Source organism: Dermatophagoides farinae, chromosome 1 (genome assembly GCF_024713945.1).
Source record: "Dermatophagoides farinae isolate YC_2012a chromosome 1, ASM2471394v1, whole genome shotgun sequence".
Classification (NCBI taxonomy): Eukaryota; Metazoa; Arthropoda; class Arachnida; order Sarcoptiformes; family Pyroglyphidae; genus Dermatophagoides; species Dermatophagoides farinae.
The window spans coordinates 4,919,721-4,945,946 of record NC_134677.1 but is presented as its reverse complement, the minus strand read 5'-3'; the positions used below and the strand labels follow the sequence as shown (position 1 = coordinate 4,945,946).

General features: G+C 34.4%; 2 protein-coding genes across 5 annotated transcripts in view; both read right to left on the bottom strand.

Annotated features, from left to right (window-relative positions):
• Positions 1-21,677, bottom strand: part of stan (Protocadherin-like wing polarity protein stan) — a 34,236-nt gene extending 12,559 nt beyond the window's left edge. The window contains exons 1-6 of one of the 4 annotated variants that reach the window (XM_075732392.1): positions 21,478-21,677; positions 14,980-19,927; positions 13,784-14,158; positions 11,318-11,775; positions 11,084-11,242; positions 10,847-11,021 (exon numbers count right to left, since the gene is read on the bottom strand). In XM_075732392.1, the coding sequence (XP_075588507.1) occupies positions 10,847-11,021; positions 11,084-11,242; positions 11,318-11,775; positions 13,784-14,158; positions 14,980-18,451 (4,639 nt within the window). In that variant the 5' untranslated portion in view covers positions 18,452-19,927; positions 21,478-21,677. The remainder of the gene's footprint in view (positions 1-10,846; positions 11,022-11,083; positions 11,243-11,317; positions 11,776-13,783; positions 14,159-14,979; positions 19,928-21,477) is intronic. The other 3 variants (XM_047055239.2, XM_075733198.1, XM_075733565.1) reach the window with 3 other exon arrangements.
• A 2,038-nt stretch (positions 21,678-23,715) lies between these two features.
• Positions 23,716-25,532, bottom strand: LOC124492053 (prostate-specific antigen). Its single transcript, XM_047054819.2, has 3 exons — positions 24,556-25,532; positions 24,377-24,479; positions 23,716-24,306 (listed from the first exon to the last, which is right to left on the bottom strand). Exons 1-3 carry the CDS (start codon positions 24,843-24,845, stop codon positions 23,716-23,718), a joined length of 984 nt encoding a protein of 327 aa, XP_046910775.1. The 5' UTR covers positions 24,846-25,532.
• Between the last annotated feature and the right edge of the window lie 694 nt (positions 25,533-26,226).

Genomic DNA, 26,226 nt, shown 5'->3' with positions numbered 1-26,226 from the left:
GGAGTATCTCTTCGATTCCAAAGATTCTATGGTACCGGTATGGCATCATACTTTGGAATAAATGCAACCGAATGGAATCAACCAACCATAACTAAATCAGCTCATTCAGATAAGGTCAAGTTTTTTGCAACAAATTCAATTTCCTTTGGTCTTTCGATATGATGAGAATAACCGAAATAGAACGATAAAATAAAGTAATCAATTAATAGAATTAACCTAAATGTGATAGGGCTAATATAAACCTAACTCGAAATGAATAGTAGATTATTGGCATGTTCAGATATTATTAATTCAAGGAATTGCAATTTTATAATATGTAAAGAGGGAGTATTAAATGAAGCGCTCAGTGAATGTGCATCAATCATTTATCCGTTCATGTTGGTGTTGGCAAAAATGAACAATGTCCAAATAAATGTAACAAATAAGAACACATTTGATTACTAAAAGACAAAGGCAAGCAGGAATGCATGCCATTCCATCATCTTCCATCATTTTGTCGCTTGTCTATGTTGTTGTATACAAACCCAATACTCAAAGATATCAACATTGGCTATAGATGCCATAAATGACATTTAGGCGTACAACGCCCGAGCTATCATAATATTGAATAGTTGGATATTTCCTTCAGATACTGTTTATGTATGCGGCTTTAGATTCTTCGATCCTTCATGACAGCAGCAACAACATCATAACATACTAAATATGGTTAAACATATTCAAACATTGGTTTTTTAGCTTGTTGTCCCGGAAAATGTTGCCGACTATAGAGATATATAAGCTTTATTTTGTCTGAAACAATCAGGAACAACACCAAACGTGTGGGTGACTGGGCATCCAGGTCGAATAAAAGTTGATCGATGATCTTATTGCCTTGTATGTAAACTGGATCATTTCGAATGGCCATGGTAGTCATCCAATTATTATCAAGCTGAACGAACATAGAACATTATTGGAATGGCCTTAAGATACATAAGAAAATTAGACACTATTTCAGTTTGGTTGTTGTTGGTTGACACATTGGCTCACATTGAAATGAGAAAGGCCATCATTTTCAGAAAAAAATATTGATATGTATGAAAAGGAAATCGAGTGTAATGTATCGATGAACAAATAATACGAATCAACTAAAAAATTGCCTGAGGGTCCCAACAGTCATACAATTAAATTGGATTCGATTCAATCTATTTTGATTCTGTAGGCTTATGATCAGTGGCGAAATTTCAAAGTTGATTCGATTGGTTTGAATTTTGATTGTTGAAACAATGATACAGAATGATTGGATAATGAACACAAAGACATAACGGTTGCTACGAACAAAAATGACAAAAGAAATTATTATTTTTATTATTGGTGCCATATGTTATATTTTGAGCTTCATAGGTTTCACCGAGAACAATAGGCCAATTAATTTAGTTTCTCAATCTAAGAAATAAAATCATGACACACAAACGGCAGCTATCAATTGTTCAAATTATTGGACTTCCAATCGCAATCGATTCAACCGTCTACTACTATAAAGGAATTTATTTGAATCGATAAAATTCTCTGCAATTGTTATGCAAATGTCAAAAAAAAAAAAAAAAAACAAAGAAAGAGAATCGATTTTTCTTCAATAATTAATTCACCATTTTAGCCGTAGTGTTCTGAAAGCCTTGACATTTCTATACCACTTTTCCCGATACGATCCATACCAACATAGCCGAAACTTTGAATTTTGGCAACAATTGAATGCAAGTAGAGAAAACAGGATTCAAATGAAAATTGAATTTGATCCGCCTGAGGAAATCCATCCGTGAAATTTGTATGTGGAACCAAAAGATGGTTTGATTTGAATATCAAACAAACAAACAACCACTTCATTTCTTCTCTTTTTATCCATGCTCTCGTACAAATATTTGCCAGAACAAGTCAACTCGTTGGGGGCCAATATTAATGAAAAGTTTCATTCATGGATTCATTATTTTGGTGATGATATCACTTCTACTCGAATTATTCCCATCGATGAGAACACTATTTTCTATTTATATGGCAAATAAATAATGGCCGATCATCAGCCGGAAACTGAGTCATCGGTTCACAGTCGACAATAATCATTTATATTAGACATAAGTTCTTTTTCAAACAAACCTGGTAAGCTTACATGGAACAATGAACGTGATCATGTGGATTATAGGCTATGCACATAGTGTTCACAAATCAACCAGCCAAGATTGTGATTCCGGTGTCTGAAGAATCCAATGGCCATGTTTGAAATTGAATGAGCATAGTTTTTTCGGAAAATTCATTTTTCATTTCATTTGAAAAGATGGGAAAAAAGGATTCAACACAAAAGGAACCCAATGACAATTCTATGCTTGGTTTGATTTATGTGTCTCGCAATGACACACTTTCACAGATAAAATCAAAATAGCTAAAATCATTTGAAATGAAAAACAATCTGAAATCAAGATTTTAGATGAATAAATTCGATTACGAAATAGCATCTGACCCTGCAGGGTTATACAAAAGAAACAGGAACGTGATTTGAATAGAATCTCAGAAATGTAGAATGATTATCGTTGGCATCACAGCGAAATATGAATATAATTTGTATTACGGGAATAAGGTGTATCCATTGGCGGAAATAATGGTTGATAAATAATCTTATATTAAATGTGATAGTGATAACGAATGTCATGATCAAATTCAAATATTCGACCCGTTGGCACAGTTACATTTTCTTTCATCATCTACTTCACAGCATGATCAAGTTCATGACCTGTACCGGCTTATGCACATGCTCTTCTCTAAATATTCTAAATGGAACGTTCCAGAATTCATCTATTTCTCATATGATTATCACTAGTATCAGTCATCCCATTACATTCGTATGTGTGTGTGTTCTATCGTGAAAAAAGATTAAACAAATACTCAATGAAATGAGATTCAAAACAACTATCTAAGACTTTCAATCGCTACACTATAGAGAGTGGCTTGTCTGAGATTTAATGGTGTTCGCGATGGACATCATCGACACCGATTGAATAGGATGAGTATAAACATACACAATTTGTGTTTCTGCTGAATGATCAAACTGAATTAGAATATATTCAATCATGATGGGTAAAATGGCAATTCTATTACCATTTCGATTTTCGTATTTTTTTTACCCATCTGCTAGCTGTTCAAGATTATCATTGACGAATTTAAAGATGCCGAACCAACTTAATCCCGTCAACAATGATTTTGTTCATTACCATCAGTATGGATGGGTCAAGATAGTCAATAGATGAACAATAAAAGGTCCAGTTATATTGGAGACTATGTTTAACATGAAACAAACAAACATTACAATAAAGAGTACAAATAAACGATCAAGACATTGGCCATAAATTCGGATTGTATGTCTAGGTTACATGGAATCATTGTCACTTTCATCCATCCATTCATGTACGCATTTTGGGCTCATCATCATAATCATTGTATACTGGATCAATGATTCAGTGATATGTTGTCTTACACACGAAAGAAAGCGAACAAAATAGAATAGATGAGTGAATTGAATGGGCGATATGTCAAGAATAAGCAACCAAGTGTCAACTATAAAATGGTCATATATAAATAAAATTCACTAGATTCGTCGCTATCGAGCCATGTGAGTTTACTTTTGTCATTGTGAAACCCAAGACAACAATGACGAAAGAAAAGATCTGTCAAAGCCATGAAAAAAATAGACGAAAGAATGACAACAAGGAGAGACGATTTCCTTCACAATCCTTGGAGATAAGAATATTTTTGATAGACTTGCATCAGGCAGGATATATTAGTGTACTACATTCAAAATGTGAATGCAACACAAAAGCCAATAAAAATTTATTAACTTGAAAACAAAAATTTCGTTCACTTATGGCCCAAAAAAAAACTAATCGAATATAGATTCGATATTATATTAAAGCTAACTCTGAATGAATTTTTTTCAAGAAAAAAAACGACCGCAAACGCAAAATTCAAACGAAAAGGAGCCATAAAAAAATAAAAAACCAAATTTTTCCAAGAGCAATAACCTTGCAACAATTATGACAACAACTGAACTAACGTAGAAAAAATGCTATTATACATCCGTACTGAGATGTATGTATTTGTACGTGCGGCACGCGTGTCTAGAAATTTACAATTGCAATTATTTTATGATTTGAAAAAGAAAGGAAATATATTTCAGCTGCTGAAACCAGAGCAACTGTGTGTAAACTTGCATATATATACCTGATACAAATTTCAAATTCGTAAGTTTTAGCTCAACATTTGATCATAGCTAAAGATTGTAGGACATGTAAAAGAAACGTAGATGCATTTTAATGAAAAATTTATTAAACTTTTTATGCTCGATGTAGTTTCATGAATGTTTCACAAACACAGCTTAATGATAAGCAAGTTTTCCTTTAATACAAGCTAAGGTATTCTCCATTGGTCCATAACAAAGTTCATATAATCTTAGGGAAATTCTATGTACCAAACACAAAAAAAAACTACAAAGACGTGACATGTTTCGATGTCTTGAGCAAACAAAAAAAAACCTACCTATACCAATATACTTGATATAAACAAACCAGTATTCATTTCCTTCCCGAATGTACGATTACATTTGCATCTCATCATCATCAAATGTTTGCACTTTCTACCATCGTTTCATTATAATCGAGGTGTAGAAAATGATCACAAGAAGCTGCTTGCTTAGAAACAAACGAATAGCAAAATCAAAACGAATTGATGTTGAAAGCCCCATTAGGAACGAGCATTAAATTCAACCACAGATCTAGGCTATCATTGTCAGAAAGGAATGATGCATTTAAATCATTGAAACCAAAATGAATATTAGGACAAGCTTTCAAGATGGAAACATCAACAATATAATGAGCAAATGTGTGTATGTCATATTCGAAATGGCAATTTAATTGAACGAAAAAGAACCAAATCAGCCAATGAGAGAACCTGGCCATATAATTTTTTTTGCATTTAAAAATAAGAGCAATCAACTTGAAAATAAGAAAAAATTTTATTTTCAAAAGTACAAAAGTGAAAAGTTGCTGAAGATTCGTATCGTATCCTATATCATGATTGTAGTCATATACATTCACACAACGACATACCGGCAACGATAAATGTCATTGACACATTTATTGGAGAATCGTTCACATTCCAGTATTTGGAGTTACAAATCAATTAGCAGACAGAAAATCTCACAATGATAGAATATGACAACTATAAATGTGCACATACCATAATGATCATTGTTATTTTTGGTTAATCGTGTATTAAAATCTTAAACAATGAATTAGTAAAAAAATGGGAAACAAAACTAGCTTAGCCAAATTCTATCAGCAAGATTATGATTGTGTAAATGTGGTAAGCTTGGGAAGCAAAGTTTGGAAAACGCTGGTGTATGGAATAATAATGTTGAATGCTTCCCATATAAATGCAAAGGCTAGCAGGATAATTAATCAAACAAGATGAGCTCGTATGGCCACAGAATCAAACAAACAAATAGACAACTAGATACATGAATATTGTTACTGTAAAAGTAATTAAAAATCCGTATCTTCATTATGTGTTGCTCCATACACAAACACATCACGAAAAAAGACAACAAAAACAAAACAAAGAAGAGTAGATAGAAGGAATGATTCATTTTGAGAAATACTGCATGGATATACAACAAAAGAACAAACAATAATTATAGTGGCAACCAATCGGATTATAGCCGCCTTGCCGTCGTCGTCGGGCCCAAAAAAAATAAATCTCTTTTTTTTCACCAAACCATTTTGAGATGCTACAACTATTTCTATGGCGAACCAAATAAATAACAGTCGACCCAGTCGAATGAGCTGAACGAAGAAAAAAAAAGAAATATAAATCAAGATCGAATCACACATAGGGCACACGCACACATATAAACACATCCAAAAAAAAAAGACAAAAGGCATCTTTCCCAAAAAAAACAGTGAATGATTTACCCATTGAAGGATTAGGATCACTGCGTGTTAGATGTGTGTATACATCATCATCATCATCATTGACGAATCAATGCTATTCCGTGATCATGATGATGATGATGGTGTTGGTGCGAATCAGGGCAAAACGGATTGTATGGAAAAAGGTAAAAGTGAAAAAAAAGAAATCAATTACCAATCAATGAATGCCACAATCGAATCGAAAAAATCATTCCCTATCTCAATCTTACATTATAACTTTACATTGTTTGATTCACATTTTCGCCAGATATTCTTGTTTAGTCGTCTTATAGCTGTGTTAGTTGTAAATGGAAAAAACACACACATCTTACATTCATTTGGGGATTCTTGACACCGTCATTGATTATAAAGGAATCGAATAGGAAGTAAGAGAAGAAAACGAAATTGCAAAAAGCCAAAAGGCTCAAAGATTCATTTGAGGCCGAAACAAATTCTAAGCAACTAATAATAAAAAAACCAAACAATCAATGGGGCCTAATGTACATTTGATGGCTGCCAATTTCATGGCTCATAAAACGCGCCCAAACATCACATACACACACATATGGACTGCAATCGATGCAAAGCATCACAGATTGTGATATTTGGTCCATGTTTTTTTTGCCTTTCCTGTTTGTTTTTATGTATGTTCATGGACTGACAATAGCTTTGGTTATTTCTATTCTATTCGATTCACTATGTCAATTGTTTACGATGTTAGTTGATTCAGCCAACACCTTGGATCATGGCCAATATGATTATCGAATACTAATACTGAAATCAAAGTTTTTAATATTCTACTGCTTGTATGTAAATGGACATTTTGACATAAAGATTCGGCAAACACTTCCCAGAGTATTCTGGATGTTTCGTATCACACACGCAAAGAATAAAGATACAATACACGGCAGGCAAGAAAACATCGAAAATGAGATAGATATGCAAATGGATATTAATGATCACCAAACAACATGCTTTGGTTTGACAGCTTTGACTTTTTCTTGTATAAAAAAACCAGCCTGAAAAAGAAGCAAATAAAGCATATAATCAATGTGTTTAGAAGTTTGGTAAGCAACTTTGGGATAGAATTCAACCAGTAAAGCAAAAACATGACCAAAATAAACATTGATGAAAAAAGAACAGAACAATTATTATGGGCCTCAAGTAGCTGCAGGCTTTGCAAATGATTAGTCCATGTTTCCGGAACAAGTAGTTGTTCATTTTGGTCCATCAATACAAACCTACACATACACAAACATACCAATGTACAAGACAATTCGAATGATGTGGCTATTAAAAAATAGTTCATAGTGAAATAATGGCCAAACAGTGTTCCTTTCCTCATTGTCATTGGTCACTAATCGGTTCGGGTGATAGAGTGGACCACCAATTCTGATTGGATTAAGATCTTACCAGAAAATGAATTGAAATCACTGTTTTTTGTGTAAACAACAACGGTTCCGTTTGCTAAGTGTATTGGATTTTCCACTTTTAGATCGACAAACTACATTACACTAAAAATTATTATACACGAGCAACATTTGCATTTGTGTTCACAATTCTTGTTGTTATCATAATTGAATAGAATAACATGGAAAGTTTTGATCCTCAGAAATGTAAGCAATCGATAGAATTCTGCCCCTTCTATTTCGGTCAGGATGAACCGATTCAGAATTTCGTCATTGTTTGTTGAAACATAGATTATATCCACACCACGACATTTGGCCAGCCAAAAAAGATAACCAGCCATAGAACGTGACCAGAATTTTGTACACGTCGATTGTATGACACACATTATGAGTGTGTGGCTGACTGATAAGCAAACAAGTAAACATGACGTGAACAACATATGCCTTGAAAAACAACAATGGCCACAATCGACAAATGATTTGCCTTATTTGATTCTGGTTCCTGTTCAAATGACAGCTTCGAATGACATTTGACTGACATGAATGCATACACATACACACACTTATTATGACAAAGACAACAAAACCCATCCACGACAACATTTAAAGAGGGGATAGATAATACAGTAAGATTATGAAGAATTCTTTGGGAATAATGCCCAACTTTTCATCATCATAATCAACGAAATTATAACAAACTTTTTTTTGTTAAAGTTAAACTCGATCGCATGTGTTCGTCACGATTAGTTCATCATAAATGAAGCAAGCAATTTTATCATAGCTATGTTATATGATGATGAGGCAAGAACGAATTTATAATTAATAGACGATTAACTTGGACGATCATCACGGACTTAATGATTAGTAGTGAAAAAAAGAAAATGAATCTATCGATTATATCGGTGTTCGATTGATGGCTATAGGCCAATCGAAAAATAGCAATTCGTAGATGGGTAAATAAATTCTTTGTTACTATTATTATTGCAATCATTATATTGGATAGTGATAGACGTGCCATTTCTCGAACTTTTGAAATGTCTGTGTGTGTGTGTGTGTTGGTTTTCGATCCAAAAGCCAGACATGAATAAATGATTGTCAGTCATACGTGTTAATGGCTTCCCAACCAGAGCCTAGGGTCTAACTAAAAAAAGATTGTTATCTTTTACTTGACAGCACTCAGAAATCCGATACCGAAACAAAACTCACACAGAGACACAAATACATACACACGAACGCACACGCACGCACGAAAACCGGATCTGATAGAACCAGGAGAGCGAGAGAGATGAAATCTCCAAGTTTTTTTCACGGGTAAATTTGAAAATTTCGTGATTCGAATCCAAAACGGAAATTCAATGAATGAGAGATATCCGTATATAATGAGAAAATCAAACAAACGATAAAAAAACGATGAGACTTCCGATTGGGCAAACTATGTTCATGTCATACGTGAATCAAAGAATCGATCGGTAATCGATTCCCAATGCCGATGAAATGTTAGCCAAATTGAATTGTTGCAAATATCGTTATGTGGGCCTAATGTAATTCGTTTGGAAAGAAAATTGAATCATAAGAATAATGTTTCATAGTATTCATAATTAAAACCGATCGAACAAATGATCATTATTATTATAGAAAAAAGCAGAGTAAATTATTAAGATAGGGGCCAGGTTTACAATATTTGATCGATTTTTTTTGAATATACACAGGGCATAGTTTTAAAGCATAAAATTGATCGAAGAATCAATGAAAAAAAAGAACAGATGTCAAAGTTCACTGCGTAAAACTAGGCTTATTTTATTTTAGATTCAATTATTTTTCCGTCAGAAGAATAAGAATTTTCGAATAAACCATAGCAGTTTTAACAGGATCAAATTGAACCATAACCAGGAAAAACCTTGTTAAAATATTTGAATATAGTAGGAGAATTGTGACTATATCAACAATCTAGATATGACGTAATGATGATGGAGCCCCAATGTCCAACTGCAGATCTCAATCTTTATCATTATTGACAATCATCATTAGAGAGACAACAGATATCATCATCATCAGAACATTTGTCATACAAACGAGAAAAAATTGGCTATGCATCACACACAACATATGAAATTGGTATCGATCAGGAAATAGACAAAAAATATTCTACATTGGCCCAGATATAAAACCATTTGTAAACTATATTTAGATTTTCTATCAAACTGCCGCATCATCACCTACTATTGTGAAAATGTTCTGAAAGAAAAACTGAATGGTCATTATAAACTCTCCTCACACAAGTTCTATCATTATTTTGATTTTTCAAAACTAAAGAAAATTGTACGAAAAAAATAAAACCATCAACAAACATAAAGCAATGCCGATATCGGCTAGAAATCAGGCACCATTAGTCTCAATGTTTTTCCGTTTAAGAAAGAAAAACAACAGAATTTACAATTTCTTATATGTATGTGTTGTTACACATGGATCGATTTTATTTCGCAACCATAATGGCCGATGATGATGGCCATCACTGTCATCATCATAATCAATGTGATATCATGATTCATTGAAATGATGATGATGTTTATGACGATCATCATCAACTAAAACACATTCAAACATACCCAAAAAAAAATAATCTAGAATCAAAAAATGAAGCCAGCTATAGCCATTGGACAATCAACAAAAAGCAAGTTTATCATCACACCAAACATGAACTTATTGATTGGGCTTTTTCTACTATTGTTTTTGTTAAATAATAGATTCACCCCTCTTCACTTATACTTTTCGATTCAGTGAGAACAACATTTTATATTCTGCAACTCTGCAATCGAAAACAAACAAACAGCCCTGATGACACATTCTCTACACACACACACACTCACACAAACACGAATAGCGAAAAAGATCAAAACAGCAAATGTTGCTAATTGGTTGGAAAATATTGAACCAAAAGAGAAAGCGGACAATCCAGGGAAAAAAAGATTCATTGAGTCTTCACAATAACGAAAAAGAAAGCTCTGTCCATGTGTTCCAAACATACGTCGGAGCTTGCCCATATAATATTTGATGCTGGACCAAACCAAATGACATACACACACACATACACATAAAAGAGTCACTAACAATCTGTTTGAAAAAATAGGAAAGAGCAAACATGAGCTTCTTCCAGAATAGAATATATGTTCAAGCTTTGGAATGTACAATGTTTGTTTGTATTTGTGAAACAAACAGCTCCATATTCTCGTTACAATATTTGACTCATGTGTGTGCTGGTTATTACAAACCAACATGACAACAAATAATGTTCCAAAAGGACAGAGTAAAGTATAGTGTCCAATCAACAAATTCACAATTCAAATCTGGTTCCCTTGTATGTTTTACATAACCAAATACATGTATGCATCTTGACATCATTGTTTACACGAGACACATCAGACCAAAAAATAGCCCTAAAGGCAGACCTACCTTGAAATCCGATGGGACAACGACAAGCAAATGTATTCACTGGTGATATAGAGCGAAACAGAATGGCTTCAGTGCCAATGAAATCGGATGCATTGCCAAATTTAAGGACGGATAAACATTCTTCGAAATTTAGACACGGTTCACGAACACAAAGATTATCATCGAATGGCAGAACCTAAAGAAACAAAAAAAAAGTTTGTTGATCACAACCTTGGATGCAAAACAATTTATACTTACCTCTAAACCAGTCAATTCTGTCAACAATGTGCGGCTAATGTAGACACGTTCTTGAAGAAATTGTGATGAATAATAAGATTCTGTATCACGAAGCGATTCGGAAAGGCGAGCCGAGAATGATACATTCAATACAGGCATCAATTCTGATTCGGTGTCATCCTGGTCAAAATAAAAAGTAACAAACAAATAATTCTTCAATTGAGCAGTCATAAAATAATAAATGTCAATAAATACCTGTATATTGAAAATAATGATATTTTCTTTAGCACAAGGAATGACTGTAGCCAAACCATCCAAAAATCGATCATAAAGATTTGAAAGGAATCGATGACGTGTTATCCGATTAAGTCGGACGGTAACACTATGAAAAAGCATCGATTCAGTGACCAAATTGACGGCTAAATAACAGCGAGCTATTGCCTCGTTGACACCATCACTAACGGCCACTTCTAATAATGCACGAGTCGGGACGTTCGTATTCAACGATGGTGATAAACGTAATTCACCGCTTGTCTCATTCAACAACAAAAGATTAGCTTTGTTTCCAGCGATAAATCGATGACGAAGATGATCACCAATATCGGCATCATAGGCTGGTACACGTCCAATAACTTGTCCCAATGGAAAATGACCCCGATAATTGTTGAATATGATGGCAAAATCACGTAATAATGGTGCATGGTCGTTGACATCTAAAGACAGATGATAAAAACTACATTTAGTAACTATTTATTATGATGAATAGAGACACGAGCAAGCAAATTTCATAATGAGGCAAAAATTTTCTTTTTATCTATTCAGATAAATGTGTTCCAATTCGAGACATTGGTTTAATGCAACTGACCATCTATTTTTGGACTGATCGAATAATGATAAACATTTTGTTAGAGTGGTTGAGGGGGTCATAGAATCATCCCCTCATTCGTGTGTGCATAAAACGGCGAATCGTTTAGTCAATCGGATTTGGATCTTTGATCGGATTTCTTTAATATCTCATCCATTCCAGTGATTCCGGTACTTTTAGAAAATTTAGACAAATCTTCTTATGATCATTATTCTACCGACACACGCCACTCTGTCCATCGAACTAAACTCATTGAAAACAAAAAAAAAAAAAATACAATTCGGCAAAAAGGATTCTTTTTTCAAGATTATAAAAATCATATCATAGAATGAGAATTTATAAAAATAGCCAATGTCCTGTTTATAAATGCCTGACAACAAAGTGATCAAATTTGTTTGTCATCATTGAAAGCTAAAATTGGAATGGTCCAAAATAATTGAGATGCTCAATATATCCAATTTCTATCATTCTACCTGGTTGAATTCAGTGCAACCAAATATTATTAGAACCGATTATGGATTTAGAAGTAAAGAGGATCATGTTTTGATGGATAATTATCATAATCACATTTGTCTGTGAAGAGCGTCATTTTATCTAATGTATAAACATAATAATAGGTTTGGATCTATGATATCGATAATTCGATATTGCTTCAATAAAATTACAAAGGCGCCTACAAGGATATTAATCATGGAATCAAATTTAGAAAAAAAAACGAAAAGAGTGGGTGGAATTTCAATCAAAGAACATAATGCAAAACCAATGCTGCCTGTCAATGATAATCGGACAACGGAATCAAAGTCTTTGACCGTATTCGTCAGTTGCATTGCACTCACTTCAAGTTGAGCAAGTGAGCCATGGATAAATTAGCCAATTTGCAAATATACAATCAAGACCGGCCATTCAAGGTGCGAAACAACAGCATTCAAATTCTTAAGAACCGGTTGGTTTGTTTCTAAGTTAAACACTGTTGTTTATGGCCATTCACCGGTTTTATTCACTTAAGCTCAAGAGGAGTAAAGCTTGATTGCCGCATCAAGTTCAATAGCAGAAAAAAAAAAGAATAAAGGTCATGCCATTTTAGATGCTCGAACAAACACAAAAGATTCAATCACAATTGAAATTCATAAATCTAGTATGATGGTGATGAAGATGCTCATATTATTATCATCATCATAATGGTGGCCTTATCCTTATGTAGATGTATAAACAAAGCATACAATGTTTGCGAATTCAATTCAAAATTGGATGAAATTCAATCCGGTTATATGAATGAAATCAGAAAAAGAAAATCATGCAATGATGGCTGATGATGATCATAATAAATCATCAAATAGCAATAACCATCTCTCATATGAGACAATCATTTTCTATGCACTATGTATACAGATGATACAAATATTACATGAGTATGTTGATCATCATTTGGACATCATAATGATTTTCGTTCAATAGAGTCGTGTTTAGCATGTGTGGAATTCGCATGTTTAAATAGATAAAAAGGTTCTCAACAACAACTAATCGACAGAGGAGCATCATCTTCGATAATAACGATATCAAATCCAAGTCGATCATTGTGTACTTGATGAGAATCAATCATGGTCATAATCATCACAATGATAAAAATCATGACCATGATCGATTAGAAAATTGAAAGTCTAATTTCAATTTACGGACAAGACAAACGAGTGTAGATGATAATGATAAGCCGGTCAATCGGGTTTACATAAATGAAAATCTGTGTCTGTGGAAGCATAATAATGAATCTTGAATAGTATATACAAATGTAAGGATAATGAATAAAAATACTCACAATGGTTAATCGATTGGGGACAAAAAATAACGAATTCACTTACCAGTCACATGAATCTCAACATCGACATCATTTCGCAAAGGTAATGATGATGCACGTACAATTATATTATAGACTTTTTTTTCTGATTCAAAATCTAACTCGGTTCGAGTTATTAAAGTGGCCACCGAATTGATGGAAGAATCCAATGCTGAAGATGATGATGAGATTGATGATTGTTGTTGAGATGACGATGATGTGGATTTCAATGCGAACCATTTCATATCTGATCCTCCTACAATAGTATATTCGATTCGAGCATTGGCACCTTCATCAGCATCGGTAGCTCGCAATTCACCAACAACCGATCCAATGGGTGAATTTTCAGGCACATAAAATCGCAATCGATCACTAGCAAAACGTGGTGGATTGTCATTACCTATCATCAAATAGAATAATCATTGCATCAAATATTAGACATCTATTTAATTCATTCATTTAAACGATTATCAAATGTGAATTTGATCATCACGAACGTTGGTTGATTAATGTTCAACCCATAAATACAAAAATGATGATCGTGATCAGCTGTGTGTTTTATCTATCACGATATATGTGTGTATCTCAAATATTATTATCATAGCTATGATTATATTCGAATTGAAACTTGAAAAATCCTAATTTGGTCATCAGTGTAGCCAACGAACCAAAACGAACGATGATTTTCTTCAAGTTCTAAACCTAATTAAATCTGGCCAACCTATAATATAAAAGAAATAAAATGAAAAAACCTGCTTATTGACCATGGATTGTTACCTGAAAAAAGGCTAGGTTTGATTTTTTCATGTCTAATAATTTTCCCATTATTACTATTCTATTATACTCCTTCACATTCGATTTGGTCATCACATAACATGTCGTCGACAGGTTATCTATACTTGTTTCTATTTCTTGAATCTATTGTTTCGGAAAACAAATTAAGGGTTTTGTGGTAAAGCTACAGTCGAATTGCAACAAAAGAAATACAACAAGCAATTCAACAATCATATTCGATTATCGTTACTCATTGAATAACCATAAAGTATATATGGATGGGTAACTAAATTCATACTCATTTTGATTCTAACTCATAATGTCGTTGAAAAGACTAGAAGCTTGGCATAAGGAATGAATAATTCAATGAAAATCTGATTGAATCTATGTTCTCACGGCTTTTTCTTAAAAGATCAATTTCACTGGTTAGAATGGATTGGTACTTACAATCTTCGATGGTTACATGCACGATAACTGATGATGATAATGACGGCGTACCACGGTCAAATGCAACTACTTTAAGATCATATTTAGCGATCGTTTCACGATCCAACGTACGATTTGTTCGTATAACACCCGATGTAGCATCAATACTGAATACACCGAGCGGCGAAAATTCCATATCGATATGTTGATGTTGATGTTGTTGCACATCATTGCCAATCATTTCGAATTCATAACGAACTTGACCATTAAGACCTAGATCACGATCAGAGGCTCTAACCTGACAGACGGATGTACCGATGGGTGCATCTTCCATCACAGTTGCTGAATAATGATGTTGTTCAAATAGAGGCACATTATCATTAACATCGATTACTTCAATCTCAATGTTGGCTATATCGGACAACGGTGGTATGCCATTATCCTGTGCAGTCACAATTAACGTATAACCGGCTGTTGTTTCACGATCTAATGCTTTGACCGTTGTTATAGCTCCAGAATTTGGATCAATCCGAAATTCTGGTACTTCATTAAGAGAATAGGTGATTCGTGCATTTTCACCAACATCATCATCGATTGCTTCGACGACCAAAACGGTAGTACCAATGGGTGCATCTTCAGCGATGGTTGTCAATGTTGCAGAAAAAGGATTGCCATTATTTTTAAGAATTTGAATCACAGGACGATGAGTATTGGCATCAGTTACATTTATATAAACAGTGGCCAGATCTACTTTACCACCTGGATCGGTTGCCGATACTGTAAGCACATAATTTTTCTCTTGTTTATAGTCTAACGGGTTAGCTACCGTCAAATGACCTTGATTATTCTGCGAGACGATTGCAAAACGATTACGTAAATTACCGCCAGTTATTTGAAAAACTAAACGTGAATTCTCATCACGATCAGTAGCGGTTACGATAACAATAGGAGTTCCTGGCGTGGCCGTCTCTGAAATGACTGCTTCATAATTTCTCGGTTCAAAGACAGGTGCATTATCATTCAAATCTTGTACTTGTATGATGACCAATGCCGAAGCAGAATGCTGAATTGGATAGCCATTGTCGCGTGCGATGACCGTAAATTCATAAAGTGATTCTTCTTCACGGTCTAATTCTCTTGTGGTCATTATCCAACCGCTGGAGAGATCGATATCGATAGGCATTGATGCAGCAGTTCGATCGGCATTTTCATCACTAGATGATCGTTGTATGTGATAGCTAAGTTGAGCATTATCACCATCATCAGCATCATAAGCTTGGACGCGAACAACACTTGTACCGACGGGTACATTTTCCATTACATTCTCCTGAAACAATGTCGTATAGAATAGAGGTTCATTGTCATTTTTGTCGAGGACAGAAATTAATAATTGTGTTGTGTTGGACCGTGGTGGACTACCACCGTCTTGAGCTCGAATCACTAATCGATAGCTTCGAGCAGTTTCATAGTCCAATGGACCAACGACGGCCACTTCACCATTAAGGGAATCGATATGAAATAATGCTGCAGTATTGCCACCGATGATTGAATATCTGATGGCGGCATTTAATCCTTCATCAGCATCATGAGCCACTATGCGGATGATGACAGGCCTTGATGCATAATTAACGTCTTCATCTACTGACACTGAATACGAACGTTCGGCAAACTGAGGATAATTGTCATTTTCGTCGAGAATTTTAATACCAACCGTTGTATGAGAACGTTTTCGAGATTGAACTGCTCCCGAATCTGATGCTTGTACAGTTAATGTGTAGAGATCATTCTTTTCTCGATCCAAACCTGTTCGTGAAGTGATAACACCATGTTTAGGATCGATACGAAAAGCTTCGTTTACACCGGTCGGATTGAGTATGGAATATTCTATTTCAGCATTAGGACCACTATCATGGTCGGTAGCACGTATGGTCAACACTGTTGTGCCTAGCGGAGCTGATTCTCGAAGCGATGATTCATAGTTGGCATGTTCGAATACCGGAACATGATCATTTTCATCAAGAACATTGATCTGAAGCGTTGTAGACGCCGTTCGTGGTGGAACATTACCATCAGTCACAGTGATTCTTAGATAATGGACATCCATAAATTCACGATCTAAACGTGTTGTTGTCGTAACCAAACCACTGACCGGATCAATTGCAAACATGGATTGCGATCGTGCATCAATCAATGCAGACATTGAATAGAGTAGTTCTGATGATTCAATTGATTCGGCAGGTCGACCTGGTGTAGCAACCAATTGGGTAACAACGAACGATTTTTCTCGTTCTTCTGGTACGCTTACTATGTACAATGATCGATCAAATGATGGACCCGAATTAATTGAGGAAACAGTTTCTCGCCTAGATCGACCAGATTGATGATTACTTTGATAAAGTTGTCTTTGACGATCGGTCAATTTGCTCATAAATTCTTCAGTATCAAAATCTTTTGCATAGAATGTCAGTGTCAAACGCTCGATGCTGCTCATCAGTTTGATGAAGGTGGAAGATTTGGACGGTGTTGCTGATGAAGAAACATTTTCAGTCTGATTTTGGAATGAATATTTAGGCCATGTATGATTATGACTAATAGTCGAATGATGATGATGATGGACATGGGGGTGGCTATTATCACATAAATGTACCAAACCAATGTGTACATCGAATGATCGACCATTGGGTAGGCAATACTTTTTAGTAGATATAAGATCTTGATTAGAATGTTCGATACGAAATTCCAGATTCGTATCATAATGAATGTTGTCAACGGTGGTTGCACCTAGCACATGATAGTATGATGTACAAGAAGATTTTACATAAGATGATACAAATTTTGGCAAACGGGTTAAAAATTGATATCGATCAACGCACAAGCCATCATCTTGGATGGTCAATAAAACGTTCGTTTCAATATTCGGTTCAGCTAATGAACCATAAAAATGGCGATTTGGTTCATTATAAAACAGAGATTCAGGATTCAGATAGTCATGATAATCATGTTCATATAATTCATCAGAAAAATAGGATAATTGGGTAAATTCTCGCAGATGAGATTGATGCCGATCTATTTCTGTACAGGTTTCATGTTCGAATTCAATGTGAATCGGTATCAAAGTTAAATGATTCTGATCAGAACCATCGATCAGAAATGTTTTGGATTCTATGTAGAGATTTACAGGTGTGGGTAGCACTTCGGACAATAATTCGGAACGGCAACGTAGTTGACGTTTAATATAAAGAATTCCTTCTATTGTTGTTACATCAAAAAATCGATGTACATATGGAGCATTTAAATCTGATGGTGATAGCCGATATAGACGAGGATGATCTAATGATACGTTGAAAAGTAAAGATCCGGCATAATTATGTTCACTTGGTATTGATAATCTGAGTGCCCATGCTGTCGAACAACAAGTTAGTAATAAAGATATTGGAATGAAAAAACGATGTAGCCGAATACGATTGTCGAATGGCTTGATTGATACAGCCATTTTGATTATTAACAGGTTTTGCAAATAATAACAAAAATATTTCAAACAGGAACAATTGAATAATGAAAACAATTAATGATGCACTGTGAACGTTCCATAACAAGGTGTACAAATTCTTCAATGTACAACCAAATGAACGATGAACATTTGGGCATTGAAGAATTTATCGGTATCATTGTTGAATGATTGGATGCACATACACCTTTTTTCTTGATCAAAAAGGTGGATTCACATTAACACATAAACAGGATGATGATTTATTCGAAATTCACACACACACACAAACACAAATTATACGAGGACATAGATAATCAAACTGTACAATGACAGATAAAAAGCACTTATGTCATTGTAGTCTTTAGTTTCTTGATGGATGATGATCAATGTTGGATAGGAAAAAATTCCTAATGCAAAAACCACATTATCTGGACATTTGAAAAAGATTGAATGAAAAAGTCATCGTTGTTGTTTTTACGTCGGGAAACCAGTTTGATCACATAAATACAAACACACACACACACACAATAGGTCTTGTTTCATGATCCAGTTGTATCTCTTTTATTCTATTATTAGTGATTATGGAACATATAATCAAAATGAAAAAAAAGAGAGAACCATAGCATCTTTAGTATTCGAACAGTAAAGACAAGATGTTTGTCGTTGTAAAAAACAAAACAAAGAAAAAGAAAAAACTTTAGAAAAACACACACAAATAATCTTGATTAATTCAATTTCACTCATCCAAATATCTAAGACCACATGCTGTCACAAACACAGTGTATGAGAGAAAGAGAGAGAGAAAGTTTTGAATCAAACGGAAATGATATATAACATCGGGTTACATATGATGGTGATGAACGGAAGAAGAAAGGTAAACAAAATCCGGTCGTCAATTGATCACATATGTTACAAAATCGATCAATCATTCTGGGCTACTATCAAATCATGTGAAGACCATCACAATAACCATCATCATTCTTCATTGGACGTTATCTTTTTTAGTTTTACTGACCGATGTCGATGATAATATCTATCGATGCAGCCAATCTTTACATGTATACACACTCATGAACACCAGAGACAGACTGATCATCATCATCATCATCAATCCATTAGCAAAAACGAATATTGAAGCACGTTCGTGACATAACCGTAGTCGTTGAATTAAGTTGAATTGAATCAAGTTGAATCGAATCGAGTGTATGGCCAAAATTTTATTGCAATCAAAAAGGTTTTATTCAGTAAATATATATATTTGAATATTCATTCATTCATTTTGTTCGATCAAATCGATCGATTGATCGATCCATTTCTCTACAAACTATAACTTTGAACGATGATGATGATGATTATAAAAATCGTTATGATGATCAAATGATGATATATTTTTTTTACTGCTGTCGCTGCTTTTCAATAAGAAGAAAATAATTTTTTTTCAGGTTTCGGAAAAAACTGGATGATCATGGTGATCGAATTCTGTAACGATAGAAACAAAAAAATAAAATAATAAACAATCATGAGTTCCTTTGTTTTTGCTTAATGTTAGCATATAATAACCATACAATCATCAGTAACATTTGGAAAAGGTGCCATTGGAAATTATCTCATATCCATAAAAAAAAATACTTGGTGGTCGATTTTCATTCATCAATTATAGATTGTTTTAGGAGAATAAAAAATGTGTAAAAAACAAATGCAATAGATTCCTAGATTCAGCGAACAATCACACTAAATACCAAAATGACGACGAAATTGAATTTACAATTTTGATGATTTATGTTTCATTCTATTCACTATCACAATTTATATAAAGGAAGTACATATGTGAATATATTTGTGTGAGTTAAGGAAAAAAAATAGAATCGAAATTATCAATACCATTAGTATTATCAATGATCATTACCGGTCGATTCGGCAAAAGTGGATTCAAAGAACATTCTTATTCTTGATTCAATGATACGAAAAAAAAATCTAGAAAGAATTAACCATTGATTTCGAAAAACATACATATTATCCACATACACAAAAAATGAATGTGGTTTTCACATAAATGATTGCTGTCTAGGTCTATGGTTGCGTGACCAGTTTATAATACTTATTTATGGACAGACAGAGATATGTATCAATATGTCCGATTTGGAATAGTTATGGCACCTTAGCAAAAAAAAAAAAAAAAAAAAAAAAATTCATTTACTTCCATAGATAACTATGCGTGTCTATGAATCGAATGGGAAAAAATTCACCCCATTCTATTATTATTGTGATAATAATAACTATTCATTACTTTCAGGTTTGATGAAAAATTTTTCTTCACACATACATTAGGGACCGAATGAATCCGGTTTAAAAAGATAGATAGATAGAGAGAGAAAGGAAGAATTCGAGTATACCAGATGAGAAATTTCACCCATTTCCGATGAAATGTGATGGTCACAACCATAGATACATACGTATGTACATTTTGATTGGCCTTATGAAAAAATATGGAAAACTTTTCCATTTTAAGGCCATTTTTCTGGTTAGTGATGGCTTGTCGATTCAACTCGATTTTTGAATAGAGTTCAATATGAAAATCAATTGTCATAATCTAATAGCATTTTTCTCTGAGGTTCAATGATGGTATGGTCCATGTAAAACACGAACGACCAATGTTTTGGTTAAATCAAATAAACTTTTGGGCTAATGACCATATAGGAATAAGTCTAACTGTATTCCAATACAGATTGGCAAATTATTAGATTAAATCTATATTCTAGTCGAAAACGGACGGACAGAAAAAAATTGATCATGATGAACGAGCGAGCTTGATTCGGCTGATTTATGGTACCGATGTTCAAGAATTCACCTTTTTGATTGTGTCAAAACCACATTCACAAATTCACATGAGAGAGGTGAATGGAACCAGGTTGTGAATAAATGTAAAAATCAACTGAATGTCTTTTTTCGGATTCGCATGATCATATATTTTTACATGCATGTATTCGATTGCTACATTTCCAACATAAATGATCCAAACATATACACACAATTTACCCGTGATACTTGTAAAAACGACGAAAAACTTTAACATGAAACACTTACACACACACATAAATGCACGAAAAGAAACACACAATTTTCACTATAGTTGAGGATAATGTATGGCGGGAAACCTGGAAACAGATGGCCAGCGCCGGGCAACGAAGACGAAGATGTAAAACAAGACGGACAAACAGTACGACCAACTTTGAATGCTACAATCATTCTGATGATGGCAACGATGAATGTTAAACTCGGACCAATCGAACGGATACTAAGCAAAGGAGAAGAGAAACACACACCATATACGGGGTCGTAGTGGTGCAGTCATCAGTGGCCATGGAAAACGGCCATTCAACCTTTAAGATGTTTTATATCATAAACATTTTGAATGTATGCATCATCGAGTATGCTAGTAGTCGAAAGAATTTCAGACGAGAATCGAGATAATTGCTAGTAGCAAAAGGAAGCACTATCTATATAATATGGCTATGTACAACCGATAGATGCACCATCAACGAATGATATACTATTATTACTGTCTCAGGTACTAGGGACCATAGAAATGAAAATCATCATTACCATTCACCAGAATTCACCTTAGTTCATTTTCAATACACATCTAAGTCATCTGCATTATAATGGTTGAAAGGTAAGCAATTTACTTGAATTCTTTTGCTTTGGGCTAGAAACACACAATAATCAAACAAGCTATGACCTCTATAGTAGGTGTGTATACGAGTGTATCATGTATGTGAAAATCAACCTGGCTAAACAATGAATGTTTGCCATCACCTTTGACCTTTGTCTAAAATTTAGACTCTAAATGATTCTATTCCACGTGAGAATGTTATCTGTTGAGAAAAAGGTCATGTCTCTTACAACAGTCAATTCAACACAAGGACGGATGGGCTTCTGCTGGTTATTTTACAGTGTTTGATTCATCTGCTTAGTCTTTGGTTATTGTTGTTGTTGTTGCTGGGTCTGATGAACACCATCGAATATGTCTATGAACCATAGCAGAACCAACGACTAATGATATAACTAATGATCATCAAACAGCAAGGACAACAAACAAAATTGAGAACATGTAGTTTTGTGAAAAATAACTTGGCAAACATTGTCCAATGCTGATTGAGCCATTGTGATTCCAGTAAGAGATTGACTTGGATGTGCAGAGGCCAGAGTTGCAGGCAAGAAAAAAAACGGACCAAACAAGTATAATTAAGTTCATCTAGATCAATGGACAAGCTTATAAGAGTTGAAAACTTTTTTTTCATCCAACTTATCAAACTTGAAGCCATACAAACTTAAGGTGTTTTTTGTTATTTGTAACGGATCCTTAGTTAGCAATGAGCTTTTTCTAAAAAACTTTCACTAGCCAAACAAGTAAAATGATTTTGTTCACTTCATCAAGATTGCCATCAAATGAATGGATGAAAGCTTTTCTTTTTTTTTCAAAAGCTTCTATTTTGCTCGTTAATCCGATGTAAATGCAGTGGAAAAATGTAGGTTAAATTAATTGAAAACTATATCCATAATATTCAAACCTGTCATTTTGAATTGACATCACATCCGCCGTATAACACGATGACCACACACATACAATAAGTTCTGAAAATCAAAGACAAAAGGTCAAAGGTTTTGTATGTGTGCGCAGAAATCATAAACCAACCACAATAAGTGGATAATAAAATGATGATGGTAAACACCACAGATAGGAATAACAATTTGAAAAAAATCACATCTCATCAAATAGAACATGGAAAGGGAATTTCTTGATGATTTAGAAATGGAATCTTCTCATTGATCATTGATGTTCATATTAAATTTGGTTATTGTTATTGTTGCCAGTGGAAACATTGAAAAGGCTGATTCTAATTTTTTCTCTTGATGGTTCGATGCTTCCATAGCTGTTTTATAAGGCGGATTGTATGTGTGAATGTTGAGCAAATGAATCTAGGCTTCATTGCAATTTAGCATCATCAGAGCTAACAATAATTGAATTGGCCCGACAGAAATCCTCAGAATTCTGCAAAAATTTACCGCTTCATAGGAAATGTCGATTTTGAACAACCGAATCGTAATTCACAACACACACAGACACACAATGAGAAAGCAAATTCACTTAATGCAATTAAACCAATCTACACGATGAAAACCGAATCAAAAGTGACGTCCGTCAATTCAATCATACAAGAACGATCTACCCACAAAAATACTGTTTGATTGGATCAACTACACATTTATTTATTATGCAAAGAAATTGATCCAATTTCTGAATGTGATCGAATCCAATTCAAGTGATATTTTATATCAGCATAATAGCTTATAAAAAGGCTATCAGCTCGTTTGAACCATTTGGGCCGTTTACCACCTGTTGCCAGACCGATCAGAACATAACTCTGGGTTTCATTCCGTAATTTATGTCGACACATGAGAGCGCCACCAGAGTCACCTTTGGAAACTATTTTTGGACTAAGCCAATGACTTAGATCTCGATAGTGAATATAACCAGCGCAAAGTTGATGGCTACGATAGAATTTTGATTGTGAAATCCGTTTGCATATGTTTGGATCAATCACCGGCAAACGAACTTGTCGTAGACGGGGCAATTGATGAATCAAATATCTATGCCCTATAGGTGTGTATAGGTTTGACTGGTCCCGTTCTTTACCATAGCCCAATGTGTAACAAAATTTGCTGTGTTGACCAAATGGTTTCGGCAATGGAACTGGACCTACATAACGGTCGAATGAAACCGGTTCATTTAGTTTGATTATGGCCATATCATGTGGAGAGAATCCATTACGTGTAGGTCGATATTTTGCGTGAACCTATGAGATGATAAACAGAGTAATCAGATGAATAATTCACAAGTGTATGTCACAAGAACCTGTACTATACCTGTACTGAATGAATCTGACGTACATTATCGACATTGTGATATGATCCAAACAATGAATGGCTACCGACCAATACGTATAGATCCGTCCAAGATTGATTGTATCTATAAGAAGGGAGCCGTAACAGGTCAACAACAATGACATTTAATGGACAAACACACAGTTGTCTTTTACACATACACACAATGAGCGGCTGTAAGAATATGGTATTCGTTGAGAATCTCACCCGTGCAATGAATTCTGGGTTTGAAGATGCCAGGTTCTGATTGTGCTGCCAATTTAAACAAAGCGACCATGAATTTCCATCGATTAGGAGACGGATTACAACCATTCCAAATCCTACATCGTCGATTCAATTCGATTTGTTCATCTTTCAATTGCTGTTCCAATTTGGCGTCAATTAATGATATTTGAATCAACACTATGGCTGAAATAAGGAAAGCTACGCAACTAGACATGAGGATCCTCATGTTTCTGTGATAGATAATGCACGTGTGACATTTGAATTAGGAAAATATTTATTGATTTAATTGTACGGGGAAAAATGTGTTAAAAACGAACAATCTTGAATGCCAAATTCCATCAGGAAAAACGTGTGTATTTGCTGCTAGTAGTATCATTGTTAGTTAGGCCATGTTTGGCACGAAAATGGTCTCGTTGCTGCTGTCGTAAACGTTGACGTTCTTGATGCATATTCATCATCGATCGTCGTGCACCATCCCATCTATTTAGTTGCCTTTGTTGAAAACGGCGACAACAAGGACCAATACAGCAACACCAAATAATCAATATGACCGATAATATGGTGACCAAACTGAACAATATGACCAACAAGGTAATCCAAATACTGGCACTTAATTTACACGTGCGCCAATAGCTATTGTGTTTACATTCGTCATTCATTCCAATCCATCTATAACATTGATTATCATTAGCACAATAATAACATCGTAGGTCATATTTCACACAGGCTTCGCATGATGAGTTATGCAAATTACATTCGATGTCGCCATCGTTGCTGACAGCCGATTTCGTAGCTGCAAGTAGAAATATTGTCAGTATCAATGCTGATCGAGACAAAATGGTCCAATTATTCATCATTTTTAAAAATCCAATAGATTATGTTCGATAAGGTTTATTCCAATCCACATCCAAATGCAATCGATTTTTCACTCGTACAAATCAAGTGGCGTTTTTCCTTATATTATCAATGGTGCCTATGGCAGTAATCATTGATCAGTTGCTAAGGCAGTGGTTTATCATATTGGGGCATATTGTGGAATGGAATCCATCAAAATTGCCTTCGATTTTATTGCATCCATGAAATAAATCAGCTCTTATCTATTCAAAATGTTTTTGACGATAACAACATCACCTTTTATGGTCAGCAAATAAAATAGGGCCATTTGTTTTGTCACATGCTCATTCACATAACCGGCATTGTCTGATTCAGTGATGTTCAATTAACAATCCATAATAGCGATGTGTTTTTTAGATCACTTATACGATCTCTGAGCGAAGAAAGTTGGAGACAACTTGTCTAATTTATTGTCTTTTCTATAAGTCCACGAACAAATTTAATGGTATATATTCATATGTGACAAAAATAATGCAGCATTTGGTTCCAATTAATTGCTCTATATAATTAATTGCACCCAAACAAATGATTGGATTATAGCGGACATAATTTGCAGTATACATTCAATAATACACACGTCTCTTTGGTAACATGTAACGGTTTTGTGATCCTCCTCTATCAAATTGGAATACAATGAGGGTAGATAATGAGCTATCATGATATAATGTAGTTTCATATTAACCACGGCCAAAACATTCCTTAATTTTGTAATT